The sequence below is a fragment of the Sphaeramia orbicularis genome, unplaced genomic scaffold (genome assembly GCF_902148855.1).
Source record: "Sphaeramia orbicularis unplaced genomic scaffold, fSphaOr1.1, whole genome shotgun sequence".
NCBI classification, from domain to species: Eukaryota; Metazoa; Chordata; class Actinopteri; order Kurtiformes; family Apogonidae; genus Sphaeramia; species Sphaeramia orbicularis.
In genome coordinates, this window is record NW_021941464.1 from 248,490 (window position 1) to 265,167 (window position 16,678).

Genomic DNA, 16,678 nt, shown 5'->3' on the forward strand with positions numbered 1-16,678 from the left:
CTCCTTTAGATCATCTGTTCTTACCTCAGTGTTCTCCTTTAGATGGTCTGTTCTTACCTCAGTGTTCTCCTTGTAGATCGTCTGTTCTTACCTCAGTGTTCTCCTCGTAGATCATCTGTTCTTACCTCAGTGTTCTCCTTTAGATGGTCTGTTCTTACCTCAGTGTTCTCCTTGTAGATGGTCTGTTCTTACTTCAGTGTTCTCCTTTAGATCATCTGTTCTTACTTCAGTGTTCTCTTTTAGATGGTCTGTTCTTACCTCAGTGTTCTCCTCGTAGACGGTCTGTTCTTACCTCAGTGTTCTCCTGTAGATGGTCTGTTCTTACCTCAGTGTTCTCCTCGTAGATCATCTGTTCTTACCTCAGTGTTCTCCTTTAGATGGTTTGTTCTTACCTCAGTGTTCTCCTGTAGATGGTCTGTTCTTACCTCAGTGTTCTCCTTTAGATGGTCTGTTCTTACCTCAGTGTTCTCCTTGTAGATGGTCTGTTCTTATCTCAGTGTTCTCCTCGTAGATCGTCTGTTCTTACCTCAGTGTTCTCCTTGTAGATCGTCTGTTCTTACCTCAGTGTTCTCCTCGTAGATCATCTGTTCTTACCTCAGTGTTCTCCTTTAGATCATCTGTTCTTACCTCAGTGTTCTCCTAGTAGATGGTCTGTTCTTACCTCAGTGTTCTCCTTTAGATCATCTGTTCTTACCTCAGTGTTCTCCTTTAGATGGTTTGTTCTTACCTCAGTGTTCTCCTCGTAGATCATCTGTTCTTACCTCAGTGTTCTCCTCGTAGATCATCTGTTCTTACCTCAGTGTTCTCCTTCAGATGGTCTGTTCTTACCTCAGTGTTCTCCTAGTAGATGGTCTGTTCCTACCTCAGTGTTCTCCTTTAGATGGTCTGTTCTTACCTCAGTGTTCTCCTTGTAGATCGTCTGTTCTTACCTCAGTGTTCTCCTCGTAGATCATCTGTTCTTACCTCAGTGTTCTCCTTGTAGATCGTCTGTTCTTACCTCAGTGTTCTCCTCGTAGATCGTCTGTTCTTACCTCAGTGTTCTCCTCGTAGATCGTCTGTTCTTACCTCAGTGTTCTCCTCGTAGATCATCTGTTCTTACCTCAGTGTTCTCCTTTAGATGGTTTGTTCTTACCTCAGTGTTCTCCTTTAGATGGTCTGTTCTTACCTCAGTGTTCTCCTAGTAGATGGTCTGTTCTTACCTCAGTGTTCTCCTTGTAGATGGTCTGTTCTTACCTCAGTGTTCTCCTTTAGATCATCTGTTCTTACCTCAGTGTTCTCCTTTAGATCATCTGTTCTTACCTCAGTGTTCTCCTAGTAGATGGTCTGTTCTTACCTCAGTGTTCTCCTTGTAGATGGTCTGTTCTTACCTCAGTGTTCTCCTTTAGATCATCTGCTCTTACCTCAGTGTTCTCCTCGTAGATCGTCTGTTCTTACCCAACGTTCTGGTGCTGAACTACTGTGGGATCAGTAAAGCTGGCGACAGGACTGACATCGCAGCGTTCTGTGGACACGTGGTGGAACTGGACCTGTCCTACAACCAACTGAACGACTGGGCTGAGGTACGCTCATAGAACATCTAACCAGTTCAGTGGAACATTCGAGAACATCTGACCAGTTCAGTGGAACATTCAGGCGTAAATGTCGAACACCAGCTGTTCAGAGGGGTTTGGTACTGGACAGGAAAGACCACCCCTCCTCTACAAGTAACACTAGTGTAAGACTGTGGAGAAAGACCAGTTTGACACCAGACCAAAGCTGTGGGTCCACAGTCCAGTCTATATATACACTATATGTATGTGTATGTGTTGAGTGGACCGTCCTTGTGCGGACTGCCACAGTTGGGATGTAAAACTGCTCATAAACGGTGGGACATGAACCCACAGACCCACCCACCTTCCAGTCCTGTCATCTCTTAAATCAAAGTTCCCCATAAATAATCCTACAGATGGTCAGCCACAGAACATATTTGCCTAAGTTGTATCTTTGCCCACTTTGTGGTATCTGCATAACTTTACTCTCCTGACACCGCAGCTTTATTTTGCATCACTGGTTTAAACCTGAAAAATAAATGACAGGCAATTATGCTACGAGGCTAATGAAATGCTTGCTCGGTCAGTGGGTAGTAATAGATAAATATATCCTTCACAAATGCTGAGTTCAGGCTGAAAAGCTTTAAATAAAATAGAAATAGAAAATAAAAGGCCAGAACATAGAGCTGATAACAGGTCTTTAAAGCAGATCATGACCCAGTACATACACCAGTCCTCCTCTGCAGAACTCCTCATCCTCATCCACTGATGCTTCCAGACCTTCTATAGTGTTTATGAGCAGAGTGTGTGTGTGTGTGGGGTGGGGGGGGGGGCAAACCTGTTCCCACTCAGGATAATTAAGATGCACGCCTTCAGGGTGGAGCTAAATAGAACGAATGAAATGAATGAGGCCAGGGTTCAGACACCCCAGGGTCAGAGGTCATACAGCTCACAGTCACAGTGTGTGTGTGTATTTATGTGTGTGTCTATCTGTCTGTGTGTGTGGAAAAAAAAAAGTGTATATATATATATATATATGTATGTATGTGTGTGTGTACGTTTACCTGTACTCATGGTGTGTGTTTGTCTTTCTCCAGATCTCCACCATCGTCTCCAACATCCCTAACCTGGACTTTGTGAATGTGAGCATGAACCCTCTGAGTGAATCCAGACTGGAGCCTCACATGGCCCAGACCTTCTGCAGGGTCCGACGCCTAGTCCTCATCAACACACACATCAGCTGGGACACCGTGCACACGCTCACACAACACACGCCTGAGTGAGTGAGACACAAACACTGCCCAGCATTCAGTCTGAGCCCTGGGGCTAACGTGGGCACAGATGGGTTCAAACACTGCCCAACATTCAGTCTGAGCCCTGGGGCTAACGTGGGCACAGATGGGTTCAAACACTGCCCAACATTCAGTCTGAGCCCTGGGGCTAACGTGGGCACAGGCGGGTTCAAACACTGCCCAACATTCAGTCTGAGCCCTGGGGCTAACATGGGCACAGGCGGGTTCAAACACTGCCCAGCATTCAGTCTGAGCCCTGGGGCTAACGTGGGCACAGATGGGTTCAAACACTGCCCAACATTCAGTCTGAGCCCTGGGGCTAACGTGGGCACAGATGGGTTCAAACACTGCCCAACATTCAGTCTGAGCCCTGGGGCTAACGTGGGCACAGGCGGGTTCAAACACTGCCCAACATTCAGTCTGAGCCCTGGGGCTAACATGGGCACAGGCGGGTTCAAACACTGCCCAGCATTCAGTCTGAGCCCTGGGGCTAACGTGGGCACAGGCGGGTTCAAACACTGCCCAACATTCAGTCTGAGCCCTGGGGCTAACGTGGGCACAGGCGGGTTCAAACACTGCCCAACATTCAGTTTTAGCCCTGGGGCTAACATGGGCACAGGCGGGTTCAAACACTGCCCAGCATTCAGTCTGAGCCCTGGGGCTAACGTGGGCACAGGCGGGTTCAAACACTGCCCAACATTCAGTCTGAGCCCTGGGGCTAACGTGGGCACAGGCGGGTTCAAACACTGCCCAACATTCAGTCTGAGCCCTGGGGCTAACGTGGGCACAGGCGGGTTCAAACACTGCCCAGCATTCAGTCTGAGCCCTGGGGCTAACGTGGGCACAGGCGGGTTCAAACACTGCCCAGCATTCAGTCTGAGCCCTGGGGCTAACGTGGGCACAGGCGGGTTCAAACACTGCCCAACATTCAGTTTTAGCCCTGGGGCTAACATGGGCACAGGCGGGTTCAAACACTGCCCAGCATTCAGTCTGAGCCCTGGGACTAACGTGGGCACAGATGGGTTCAAACACTGCCCAACATTCAGTCTGAGCCCTGGGGCTAACGTGGGCACAGGCGGGTTCAAACACTGCCCAACATTCAGTCTGAGCCCTGGGGCTAACATGGGCACAGGCGGGTTCAAACACTGCCCAACATTCAGTTTTAGCCCTGGGGCTAACATGGGCACAGGCGGGTTCAAACACTGCCCAGCATTCAGTCTGAGCCCTGGGACTAACGTGGGCACAGATGGGTTCAAACACTGCCCAACATTCAGTCTGAGCCCTGGGGCTAACGTGGGCACAGGCGGGTTCAAACACTGCCCAACATTCAGTCTGAGCCCTGGGGCTAACATGGGCACAGGCGGGTTCAAACACTGCCCAACATTCAGTTTTAGCCCTGGGGCTAACGTGGGCAGAGACGGGTTCAAACACTGCACAGCATTCAGTCTGAGCCCTGGGGCTAACGTGGGCACAGATGGGTTCAAACACTGCCCAACATTCAGTCTGAGCCCTGGGGCTAACGTGGGCACAGATGGGTTCAAACACTGCCCAACATTCAGTCTGAGCCCTGGGGCTAACGTGGGCACAGGCGGGTTCAAACACTGCCCAACATTCAGTCTGAGCCCTGGGGCTAACATGGGCACAGGCGGGTTCAAACACTGCCCAGCATTCAGTCTGAGCCCTGGGGCTAACGTGGGCACAGATGGGTTCAAACACTGCCCAACATTCAGTCTGAGCCCTGGGGCTAACGTGGGCACAGATGGGTTCAAACACTGCCCAACATTCAGTCTGAGCCCTGGGGCTAACGTGGGCACAGGCGGGTTCAAACACTGCCCAACATTCAGTCTGAGCCCTGGGGCTAACATGGGCACAGGCGGGTTCAAACACTGCCCAGCATTCAGTCTGAGCCCTGGGGCTAACGTGGGCACAGGCGGGTTCAAACACTGCCCAACATTCAGTCTGAGCCCTGGGGCTAACGTGGGCACAGGCGGGTTCAAACACTGCCCAACATTCAGTTTTAGCCCTGGGGCTAACATGGGCACAGGCGGGTTCAAACACTGCCCAGCATTCAGTCTGAGCCCTGGGGCTAACGTGGGCACAGGCGGGTTCAAACACTGCCCAACATTCAGTCTGAGCCCTGGGGCTAACGTGGGCACAGGCGGGTTCAAACACTGCCCAACATTCAGTCTGAGCCCTGGGGCTAACATGGGCACAGGCGGGTTCAAACACTGCCCAGCATTCAGTCTGAGCCCTGGGGCTAACGTGGGCACAGGCGGGTTCAAACACTGCCCAGCATTCAGTCTGAGCCCTGGGGCTAACGTGGGCACAGGCGGGTTCAAACACTGCCCAACATTCAGTTTTAGCCCTGGGGCTAACATGGGCACAGGCGGGTTCAAACACTGCCCAGCATTCAGTCTGAGCCCTGGGACTAACGTGGGCACAGATGGGTTCAAACACTGCCCAACATTCAGTCTGAGCCCTGGGGCTAACGTGGGCACAGGCGGGTTCAAACACTGCCCAACATTCAGTCTGAGCCCTGGGGCTAACATGGGCACAGGCGGGTTCAAACACTGCCCAACATTCAGTTTTAGCCCTGGGGCTAACATGGGCACAGGCGGGTTCAAACACTGCCCAGCATTCAGTCTGAGCCCTGGGACTAACGTGGGCACAGATGGGTTCAAACACTGCCCAACATTCAGTCTGAGCCCTGGGGCTAACGTGGGCACAGGCGGGTTCAAACACTGCCCAACATTCAGTCTGAGCCCTGGGGCTAACATGGGCACAGGCGGGTTCAAACACTGCCCAACATTCAGTTTTAGCCCTGGGGCTAACGTGGGCAGAGACGGGTTCAAACACTGCACAGCATTCAGTCTGAGCCCTGGGGCTAACGTGGGCACAGATGGGTTCAAACACTGCCCAGCATTCAGTTTTAGCCCTGGGGCTAACGTGGGCAGAGACGGGTTCAAACACTGCACAGCATTCAGTCTGAGCCCTGGGGTTAACGTGGGCACAGATGGGTTCAAACACTTCCCAGCATTCAGTTTTAGCTCTGGGGCTAACGTGGGCACAGACGGGTTCAAACACCGCCCAACATTCAGTCTGAGCCCTGGGGCTAACGTGGGCATAGATGGGTTCAAACCAAGGTTATTATCGTTAACGAAAACGAACGAAATGACGAAAACTAAAATTGAAAAAACATTTTCGTTAACTGAAATAAATAAAAACTCTAATTAAAAGAAAAAAACGATAACTAACTGAAACTGTATTGTGAGCTTACAAAACTAACTAAAATGTATAAAAATTATGGATACAATTCCCTTCGTTTTCGTCTCTGTCAATGTCGGATTGATATGAAATTAATTTATTTCACTTCAGCAGTTTGAGCTGGTGACACCATACGACACTTCACAGTCTGTCATGTCTGGTCATTTGTGGTTTCCAGTGGTCTTCTGGTCCCCACTCTACCTGGAACATACAGACTAAAGCTGGGACACAGCAGCACAGTCCTGTCTGGGGTTTACTGGAGTGATACATGGGTCGGGTTTTTTTTTTTTTTTTTTTTGGCGTACCGTGTGTGTGCGCGTGAGTGACAGACAGAGCTGAGCTAAAGTACAGTCAGTGTTGAACTAGCATCCAGGTTAAAACTGGAGAGTTTATCACCATGAAAAGGCCTTCCAAGCCCTGAACTGCACAGTTTAGAAGAGGAGAAAAGAGGAGGATGAAAACTAATCCAATTACAGAGGTATGGAACCTGTTAGAATGTTCAAAAACGTTTGATGTTACTAGCTACAGCTAGCTGAACTGAACTGAAGCAAAGTTGGCTAATAATGGAACTGCAGATGATTAAGAGATGAGATATCTGTTAAGGTGTGGTTGACTGATGAGGAACTGGGTTATATATGTTTATAAGTGGTTTGTATATGTTTCTGTCTGCTTTAACTGCTGGTTAGCTGGTTTATAATAGGTTCCTATCTGGTTTAACTGCTGGTTAGCTGGTTTATATATGTTTCTATCTGCTTTAACTGCTGGCTGCTTTGTGCATCTCCTCTCATGCTTTGCACATCTTCGCATTGTTTCACGTAAGTGACGTTGTGTATGGATTGCACCCCCCTCAACCTGCTATAGGGAATTTATACATTGTACGGTACATTGTGTCTCTGCTCAGTCCATGAGCCCCCCTAACCCGACCCCCAAATAAAGTGTCCAGGGTAACACATATCCACGCCTCACTAATTTCTTTGAATAGGATGATGAGGAAGATAAAATATATGAAATAACTAAAACTAATACTAAAACTAAACTAAACTAAACTAAACTAAAACTAAACATTCAGAAAAAAACGATAACTAATAAAAACTAACAAACCTGCTCTAAAAACTAATTAAAACTAACTGAATAAGAGAAAAAAAAAGTCAAAACTAATTAAAACTAAACTATAATTAAAAATCCAAAACTATTATAACCTTGGTTCAAACACTGCACAGCATTCAGTCTGAGCCCTGGGGCTAACGTGGGCACAGATGGGTTCAAACACTGCCCAGCATTCAGTCTGAGCCCTGGGGCTAACGTGGGCACGGACGGGTTCAAACACTGCCCAACATTCAGTTTTAGCCCTGGGGCTAACGTGGGCACAGACGGGTTCAAACACTGCACAGCATTCAGTCTGAGCCCTGGGGCTAACGTGGGCACAGACGGGTTCAAACACTGCCCAACATTCAGTTTTAGCTCTGGGGCTAACGTGGGCACAGACGGGTTCAAATACTGCCCAACATTCAGTTGTAGCTCTGGGGCTAATGTGCGCACAGACGGGTTCAAACACTGCACAGCATTCAGTCTGAGCCCTGGGGCTAACGTGGGCACAGGCGGGTTCAAACACTGCCCAACATTCAGTTTTAGCTCTGGGGCTAACGTGGGCACAGACGGGTTCAAACACTGCCCAACATTCAGTTTTAGCTCTGGGGCTAACGTGGGCACAGACGGGTTCAAACACTGCCCAACATTCAGTTTTAGCTCTGGGGCTAACGTGGGCACAGACGGGTTCAAACACTGCCCAACATTCAGTTTTAGCTCTGGGGCTAACGTGGGCACAGACGGGTTCAAACACTGCCCAACATTCAGTTTTAGCTCTGGGGCTAACGTGGGCACAGACGGGTTCAAACACTGCCCAACATTCAGTTTTAGCTCTGGGGCTAACATGGGCACAGACAGGTTCAAACACTGCACAGCATTCAGTCTGAGCCCTGGGGCTAACGTGGGCACAGACGGGTTCAAACACTGCACAGCATTCAGTCTGAGCCCTGGGGCTAACGTGGGCACAGGCGGGTTCAAACACTGCCCAACATTCAGTTGTAGCTCTGGGGCTAACGTGCGCACAGACAGGTTCAAACACTGCACAGCATTCAGTCTGAGCCCTGGGGCTAACGTGGGCACAGACGGGTTCAAACACTGCACAGCATTCAGTCTGAGCCCTGGGGCTAACGTGGGCACAGACAGGTTCAAACACTGCACAGCATTCAGTCTGAGCCCTGGGGCTAACATGGGCACAGGCGGGTTCAAACACTGCCCAACATTCAGTTTTAGCTCTGGGGCTAACGTGGGCACAGACGGGTTCAAACACTGCCCAACATTCAGTTTTAGCTCTGGGGCTAACATGGGCACAGACGGGTTCAAACACTGCACAGCATTCAGTCTGAGCCCTGGGGCTAACGTGGGCACAGACGGGTTCAAACACTGCACAGCATTCAGTCTGAGCCCTGGGGCTAACGTGGGCACAGGCGGGTTCAAACACTGCCCAGCATTCAGTTGTAGCTCTGGGGCTAACGTGGGCACAGACAGGTTCAAACACTGCACAGCATTCAGTCTGAGCCCTGGGGCTAACGTGGGCACAGACGGGTTCAAACACTACACAGCATTCAGTCTGAGCCCTGGGGCTAACGTGGGCACAGGCGGGTTCAAACACTGCCCAACATTCAGTTTTAGCCCTGGGGCTAACGTGGGCAGAGACGGGTTCAAACACTGCACAGCATTCAGTCTGAGCCCTGGGGCTAACGTGGGCACAGGCGGGTTCAAACACTGCCCAACATTCAGTTTTAGCCCTGGGGCTAACGTGGGCACAGACGGGTTCAAACACTACACAGCATTCAGTCTGAGCCCTGGGGCTAACGTGGGCACAGGCGGGTTCAAACACTGCCCAACATTCAGTTTTAGCTCTGGGGCTAACATGGGCACAGACGGGTTCAAACACTGCCCAACATTCAGTTTTAGCTCTGGGGCTAACATGGGCACAGACGGGTTCAAAGGATGCTCATTTACAGATAACTGTGGGTTCATCACAACAGGGGACAGGAAGTAGATGACCTTCTAACATTTACTCTGTGATGTTGGCAAGGTTATTATCATTAATGAAAAGTTACAAAATGACGAAATCTGGAATTGTAAAAACATTTTCGTTACCTGAAATAAGTACAAACTATAATTAAAAGGAAAAAAAACATAACTAACTGAAACTGTATTGTGTGTTTACAAAACTAACTAAAACGGATACAAATTTTGGATAAAATTCCCTTCGATTTCGTCTTTGTTAAAGTCGGATTGATACGAAATTGATTTATTTCGCTTGAGCAATTTTCTCTACTGTCACCATATGATATCTACAGTGAGGCAAAAAAGTATTTCTTCATCCTCTGGTTGTTCCAGTTCTCCTCCTAAAGATGACAGAGGTCTGTAATTTTCATCAGAGGTCCACTTCAACTATGAGAGACAACATGAGACAAAACATCCAGGAAATGACATTGTGGGATTTTTAAAGAATTTATTTGTAAATTATGTTGGAAAATAAGTATTTGGTCAGTACCAAAAGTTCAACTCAGTCCTTTGTAACAGACTCTTTGTTTTCAGTGCCAGAGGTCAGAGGTTTCCTTCAGTCTTCACAGGTTTGCTCACACTGGAGCTGGTATTTGGTCCATTTCTCCTGCACATCTCCTCTACAGCACTGATGTTTATGGGCTGTCGCTGGGACACACCCACTGTCCACTCCCTCCACAGATGTTCTATGGGGTTGAGCTGTGCAGACTGGCTAGGCCACTGCAGGACCTGGACATGCTTTGGACGGAGCCGCTCCTTGGTTGGCCCAGCGGTGTGTTTGGGATCATTGTCATGGAAGACCAGCCACGTTCCATCTGCAATGATCTGACTGATGGAAGGAGGTTTGGGTTCAGATCTCATCATACATGGCCCCGTTCATTCTGCCCTGAACACGGATCAGTGGTCCTGTCCCCTTTGAGGAAAAACAGCCCCAAAGCAGGAGGTTTGCACCCCCATGCTTCACAGGAGGTCTGGTGTTCTGGGATGAACCTCAGCATTCTTCTGCCTCCAAACACCACCAGTTGAGTTTGGACCAAAAAGTTCTATTTTGGTTTCATCTGACCACATGATCTTCTCCCAGTCCTCTTCTGGATCATCCATCTGCTCTGGGTCAAACTTCAGACAGACATGCCTGGACATGGCCTGGCTTAAGCAGGGGGACATGCCTGGCGCTGCAGTAGCAGGAGTCCCTCTGGGCTTAGTGTGGTACTGATGGGAGCCTTTGGTGCTTTGGTCACAGCTCTCTGCAGGTCATTTATCAGGTCCCTCTGGGCCTAGTGTGGTACTGATGGGAGCCTTTGGTACTTTGGTCCCAGCTCTCTGCAGGTCATTCATCAGGTCCCTCTGGGCCTAGTGTGGTACTGATGGGAGCCTTTGGTGCTTTGGTCCCAGCTCTCTGCAGGTCATTTATCAGGTCCCTCTGGGCCTAGTGTGGTACTGATGGGAGCCTTTGGTACTTTGGTCCCAGCTCTCTGCAGGTCATTCATTAGGTCCCTCTGGGCCTAGTGTGGTACTGATGGGAGCCTTTGGTGCTTTGGTCCCAGCTCTCTGCAGGTCATTTATCAGGTCCCTCTGGGCCTAGTGTGGTACTGATGGGAGCCTTTGGTACTTTGGTCCCAGCTCTCTGCAGGTCATTTATCAGGTCCCTCTGGGCCTAGTGTGGTACTGATGGGAGCCTTTGGTACTTTGGTCCCAGCTCTCTGCAGGTCATTCATCAGGTCCCTCTGTGTACTTCTGGGATTTTTGCTCACTGTTCTCATGATCATTTTGACCCCACAGGATGAGATCTTGCGTGGGGCCCCAGATCCAGGCAGATTATCAGTGGTCTTGTATGTCTTCCATTTTCTTCCAGTTGCTCCACCGTTGATTTCTTCACACCAACCTGCTTGTCTATTGTAGATGGACTCTTCCAGCCTGGTGCAGGTCTACAGTTTTCTTCCTGGTGTCCTTGGACAGCTCTGTGGTCTGGTCCATGGTTGAGTTTGAGTCTGACTGAGGCTGTGGAGAGGTGTGTGTTCTACAGAACCAGTTCAGACAGGTGTGTGTTCTACAGAACCAGTTCAAACAGGTGTGTGTTCTACAGAACCAGTTCAGACAGGTGTGTGTTCTACAGAACCAGTTCAAACAGGTGTGTGTTCTACAGAACCAGTTCAGACAGGTGTGTGTCCTACAGAACCAGTTCAGACAGGTGTGTGTTCTACAGAACCAGTTCAAACAGGTGTGTGTTCTACAGAACCAGTTCAGACAGGTGTGTGTTCTACAGAACCAGTTCAAACAGGTGTGTGTTCTACAGAACCAGTTCAAACAGGTGTGTGTTCTACAGAACCAGTTCAAACAGGTGTGTGTTCTACAGAACCAGTTCAGACAGGTGTGTGTTCTACAGAACCAGTTCAAACAGGTGTGTGTTCTACAGAACCAGTTCAGACAGGTGTGTGTTCTACAGAACCAGTTCAAACAGGTGTGTGTTCTACAGAACCAGTTCAGACAGGTGTGTGTTCTACAGAACCGGTTTAAACAGGTGTGTGTTCTACAGAACCGGTTTAAACAGGTGTGTGTTCTACAGAACCGGTTCAAACAGGTGTGTGTTCTACAGAACCAGTTCAAACAGGTGTGTGTTCTACAGAACCAGTTCAGACAGGTGTGTGTTCTACAGAACCGGTTTAAACAGGTGTGTGTTCTACAGAACCGGTTTAAACAGGTGTGTGTTCTACAGAACCAGTTCAAACAGGTGTGTGTTCTACAGAACCAGTTTAAACAGGTGTGTGTTCTACAGAACCAGTTCAAACAGGTGTGTGTCCTACAGAACCAGTTCAGACAGGTGTGTGTTCTACAGAACCAGTTCAAACAGGTGTGTGTTCTACAGAACCAGTTCAGACAGGTGTGTGTTCTACAGAACCAGTTCAAACAGGTGTGTGTTCTACAGAACCAGTTCAAACAGGTGTGTGTTCTACAGAACCAGTTCAGACAGGTGTGTGTTCTACAGAACCAGTTCAAACAGGTGTGTGTTCTACAGAACCAGTTCAGACAGGTGTGTGTTCTACAGAACCAGTTCAAACAGGTGTGTGTTCTACAGAACCAGTTCAGACAGGTGTGTGTTCTACAGAACCGGTTTAAACAGGTGTGTGTTCTACAGAACCGGTTCAAACAGGTGTGTGTTCTACAGAACCGGTTCAAACAGGTGTGTGTTCTACAGAACCAGTTCAGACAGGTGTGTGTTCTACAGAACCAGTTCAAACAGGTGTGTGTTCTACAGAACCAGTTCAGACAGGTGTGTGTTCTACAGAACCGGTTTAAACAGGTGTGTGTTCTACAGAACCAGTTCAAACAGGTGTGTGTTCTACAGAACCAGTTCAAACAGGTGTGTGTTCTACAGAACCAGTTCAGACAGGTGTGTGTTCTACAGAGAACCAGTTCAAACAGGTGTGTGTTCTACAGAACCAGTTCAGACAGGTGTGTGTTCTACAGAACCTGTTCAAACAGGTGTGTGTTCTACAGAACCAGTTCAAACAGGTGTGTGTTCTACAGAACCTGTTCAAACAGGTGTGTGTTCTACAGAACCAGTTCAGACAGGTGTGTGTTCTACAGAACCAGTTCAAACAGGTGTGTGTTCTACAGAACCAGTTCAAACAGGTGTGTGTTCTACAGAACCTGTTCAAACAGGTGTGTGTTCTACAGAACCAGTTCAGACAGGTGTGTGTTCTACAGAACCAGTTCAGACAGGTGTGTGTTCTACAGAGAACCAGTTCAAACAGGTGTGTGTTCTACAGAACCAGTTCAGACAGGTGTGTGTTCTACAGAACCAGTTCAAACAGGTGTGTGTTCTACAGAACCAGTTCAAACAGGTGTCATTAATACTGGGAACCAGTGGAGGACAGAGGAGCTTCTGAAAGAAGAAGGTCCAGCTCTGGGACAGACACAAATCTGGAAGGTTGGTTATTGACCAAATACTTATTTTCCACCATAATTTACAAATAAATTCTTTAAAAATCCTACAATGTGATTTCCTGGATGTTTTTTCTCATTTTGTCTCATAGTTGAAGTGTACCTCTGATGAAAATTACAGACCTCTGTCATCTTTCTAAGTAGGAGAACTGGAACAACCAGTGGCTGAATAAATACTTTTTTGAGTCCATCACTTGTGTTCACTTGTGGTTTCCAGTCGTCTTCTGGTCCCCACTCTACCTGGAAACATGGAGACTAAAGCAGCAGAGTCCTGTCTGGGATTGATTTGAATATGACCACAGAGAAGAAGAGAAAAGAGACCACTGAACTACAACTGAACTACAACTAAACTAAAACTAAACTACAACTAAACTACAACTAAACAACAACTAAACTACAACTAAACTAAAACTAAACAACAACTAAACTAAAACTAAGCATTTAGAAAAAAATGAAAACCAATAAAAACTATCAAACTTACTCTAAAAACAACTTAAAATGAACTGAATTAGAGAAAAAAAGTCAAAACTAAATAAAACTAAACTAGAGTGAAAAATCCAAAACTATTAGAACCTTGGTTTGGACTAGAGTACCTTTAGAACCCTTTGGAACGTCAGTCCAACTGTGGGTCCACACGTGGGCGTCAGACATTAAAGGGTTAATCATCCAGTATGATCCCTGGATAGAACATTGAACACTGGAAGAAGCCATAAGTTGTCATCTTACCATCTTGTGAATATGTGGAACTTTGAAATGAAAGTCAGTCATCATTAGGCCTGTGTATCGGTGAGAATCTGGTGATACAATACAAATCACAATACTCACGATACGATATATCACGATACTGTTAAAAAGGCAATTTTTTTTAATTTAATTTTTTTTTTATGATTATTTCCTGGGTGAACTGAATTCCAGCAGAAATCTGGACAAATACTAAACACATTTGTATTTGATCCCAACAGGATCTAATGTTCTATCACCAAATGTTCAAACTGTGTTCAAACTGAAATTCTGTTTTACAGACATTCCAGTTTCAGATCCTGTTCAAATGTTCAGATTCTATTAGTTCACAGCTAACATCAGAACAGGATTTGAGTTCAATCCAACAAAGGAACGAACATTATTGAATAAAAGAGTGTGAAATAAGAAGAAATCAAATAGAAACAAAAAAACCCAAAAATTAACCTCTGCCATATCTGCATTTGAATAAATATCTACACATATCCATACAGTACTTTTTATATCGATACAGTATTGTGAAATGAAATATTGTGATATATTGCAGAACCCATATCTTCTTACAGCCCTAGACATTAGTGCAGTGGTTGGTGTTTGACCTTTGACCTGTCCTACCTGTGTGTGTCCTCACTAACGCTCTGGTCCTTGTGGTCCTTGTGGTCCCTCCTTCCAGACTCCAGGAGCTGTTCCTGTGTCTGAACGGCTACAGCTCGGTGGCTCAGTCCCAGACCACCTGTCCGTCCCTACGCCTGCTGCAGATCACAGACAACCAGCTCCAGCTCTGGACTGAAGTCCGCAAGTTGGGCCTCATGTACCCACGTCTGAGCACGCTGGTGTTGGCCAACAACAACGTCCGCTCAGTGGACGACACCCAGGATGCACTGCAGCGCCTTTTCCCAAACCTGCGCAGCATCAACCTCAACAACTCAGGTCTGACACTGAGGATGGACACAAAGACCAAGCACTACTGCACATGCTCAGTAACACCTGTCCTCTTCTGTCCTTCATTCTTCCTCTTTTTTCCTCTTCTGTCGTTCAGGGCTCAGTAAATGGGAGGACATCGAGCGGCTCAACTACTTTCCTAAACTGGAGGAAGTGAAGGCCAAGGGGATTCCTCTGCTGCAGCGCTATGACACCCAGGACAGACGCAGCCTCCTATTAGCACAGTGAGACACAGCCACATACATGTATACAGAATATATATACACAGATGTGGTATGGATGTACAGTATATATATATACACACAAATATGATATATAAATATATATATATATGTATATACAGTACAGGCCAAAAGTTTGGACACACCTTCTCATTCTTTGCATTTTCTTTATTTTCATGACTATTTTCATTGTAGATTCTCACTGAAGGCATCAAAACTATGAATGAACACATGTGGAATTATGTACTTAACAAAAAAGTGTGAAATAACTGAAAACATCTCTTATATTCTAGTTTCTTCAAAGTATCCACCCTTAGCTCTGATGACTGCTTTGCACACTCTTGCCATTCTCTTGATGAGCTTCCAGAGGTAGTCACCTGAAATGGTTTCCTAACAGTCTTGAAGAAGTTCCCACAGATGCTTAGCACTTGTTGGCCCTTTTGCCTTCACTCTGCGGTCCAGCTCACCCCAAACCATCTCGACTGGGTTCAGGTCCGGTGACTGTGGAGGCCAGGTCATCTGGCGCAGCACTCCATCACTCTCCTTCTTGGTCAGATATCCCTCACACAGCCTGGAGGTGTGTTTGGGGTCATTGTCCTGTTGAAACATAAATGATGGTCCAACTAAACGCAGACCGGATGGAATGGCATGTCACTTCAGGATGCTGTGGTAGACATGCTGATTCAGGTTGCCTTCAATCTTGAATAAATCCCCAAAAGCGTCACCAGCAAAGCACCCCCACACCATCACACCTCCCCCTCCATGCTTCACGGTGGGAACCAGGCATGTAGCATCCATCCGTTCACCTTTTCTGCGTCGCACAAAGACACGGCGGTTGGATCCAAAGATCTGAAATTTGGACTCATCAGACCAAAGCACAGATTTCCACTGGTCTAATGTCCATTCCTTGGGTTTCTTGGCCCAAATAAATCTCTTGTGTTTGTTGCCTCTCCTGAGCAGTGGTTTCCTAGCAGCTGTTTGACCATGAAGGCCTGATTCACGCAGTCTCCTCTTAACAGTTGTTGTAGAGATGTGTCTGCTGCTAGAGCTCTGTGTGGTATTCATCTGGTCTCTAATCTGAGCTGCTGTTAATTTGCGATTTCTGAGGCTGGTGACTCAGATGAACTTATCTTCAGCATCAGAGGTGACTCTTGGTCTTCCTTTCCTGGGGCGGTCCTCATGTGAGCCAGTTTGGTTGGAGCGCTTGATGGTTTTTGCGACTGCACTTGGGGACACATTCAAAGTTTTTGAAATTTTCTAGACTGACTGACCTTCATTTCTTAAAGTAATGATGGCCACTCGTTTGTCTTTACTTAGCTGATTGGTTCTCGCCATAATATGTATTCTAACAGTTGTCCAATAGGGCTGTCAGCTGTGCATCAACCTGACTTCTGCACAACACAACTGATGGTCCCAACCCCATCAATAAGGCAAGAAATTCCACTAAGTAACCCTGACAAGGCACAGCTATGAAGTGGAAACCATTTCAGGTGACTACCTCTGGAAGCTCATCAAGAGAATGCCAAGGGTGTGCAAGGCAGTCATCAGAGCTAAGGGTGGATACTTTGAAGAAACTAGAATATAAGAGATGTTTTCAGTTATTTCACACTTTTTTGTTAAGTACATAATTCCACATGTGTTCATTCATAGT

General features: G+C 47.3%; 1 protein-coding gene across 2 annotated transcripts in view; it reads left to right on the forward strand.

The window, feature by feature from the left end:
• Positions 1-16,678, forward strand: part of LOC115415898 (tubulin-specific chaperone cofactor E-like protein) — a 40,272-nt gene that overhangs the window by 10,615 nt on the left and 12,979 nt on the right. The window contains exons 3-6 of one of the 2 annotated variants that reach the window (XM_030129568.1): positions 1,420-1,559; positions 2,627-2,808; positions 14,538-14,794; positions 14,904-15,030. In XM_030129568.1, the coding sequence (XP_029985428.1) occupies positions 1,420-1,559; positions 2,627-2,808; positions 14,538-14,794; positions 14,904-15,030 (706 nt within the window). The remainder of the gene's footprint in view (positions 1-1,419; positions 1,560-2,626; positions 2,809-14,537; positions 14,795-14,903; positions 15,031-16,678) is intronic. The other variant, XM_030129569.1, reaches the window with a different exon arrangement.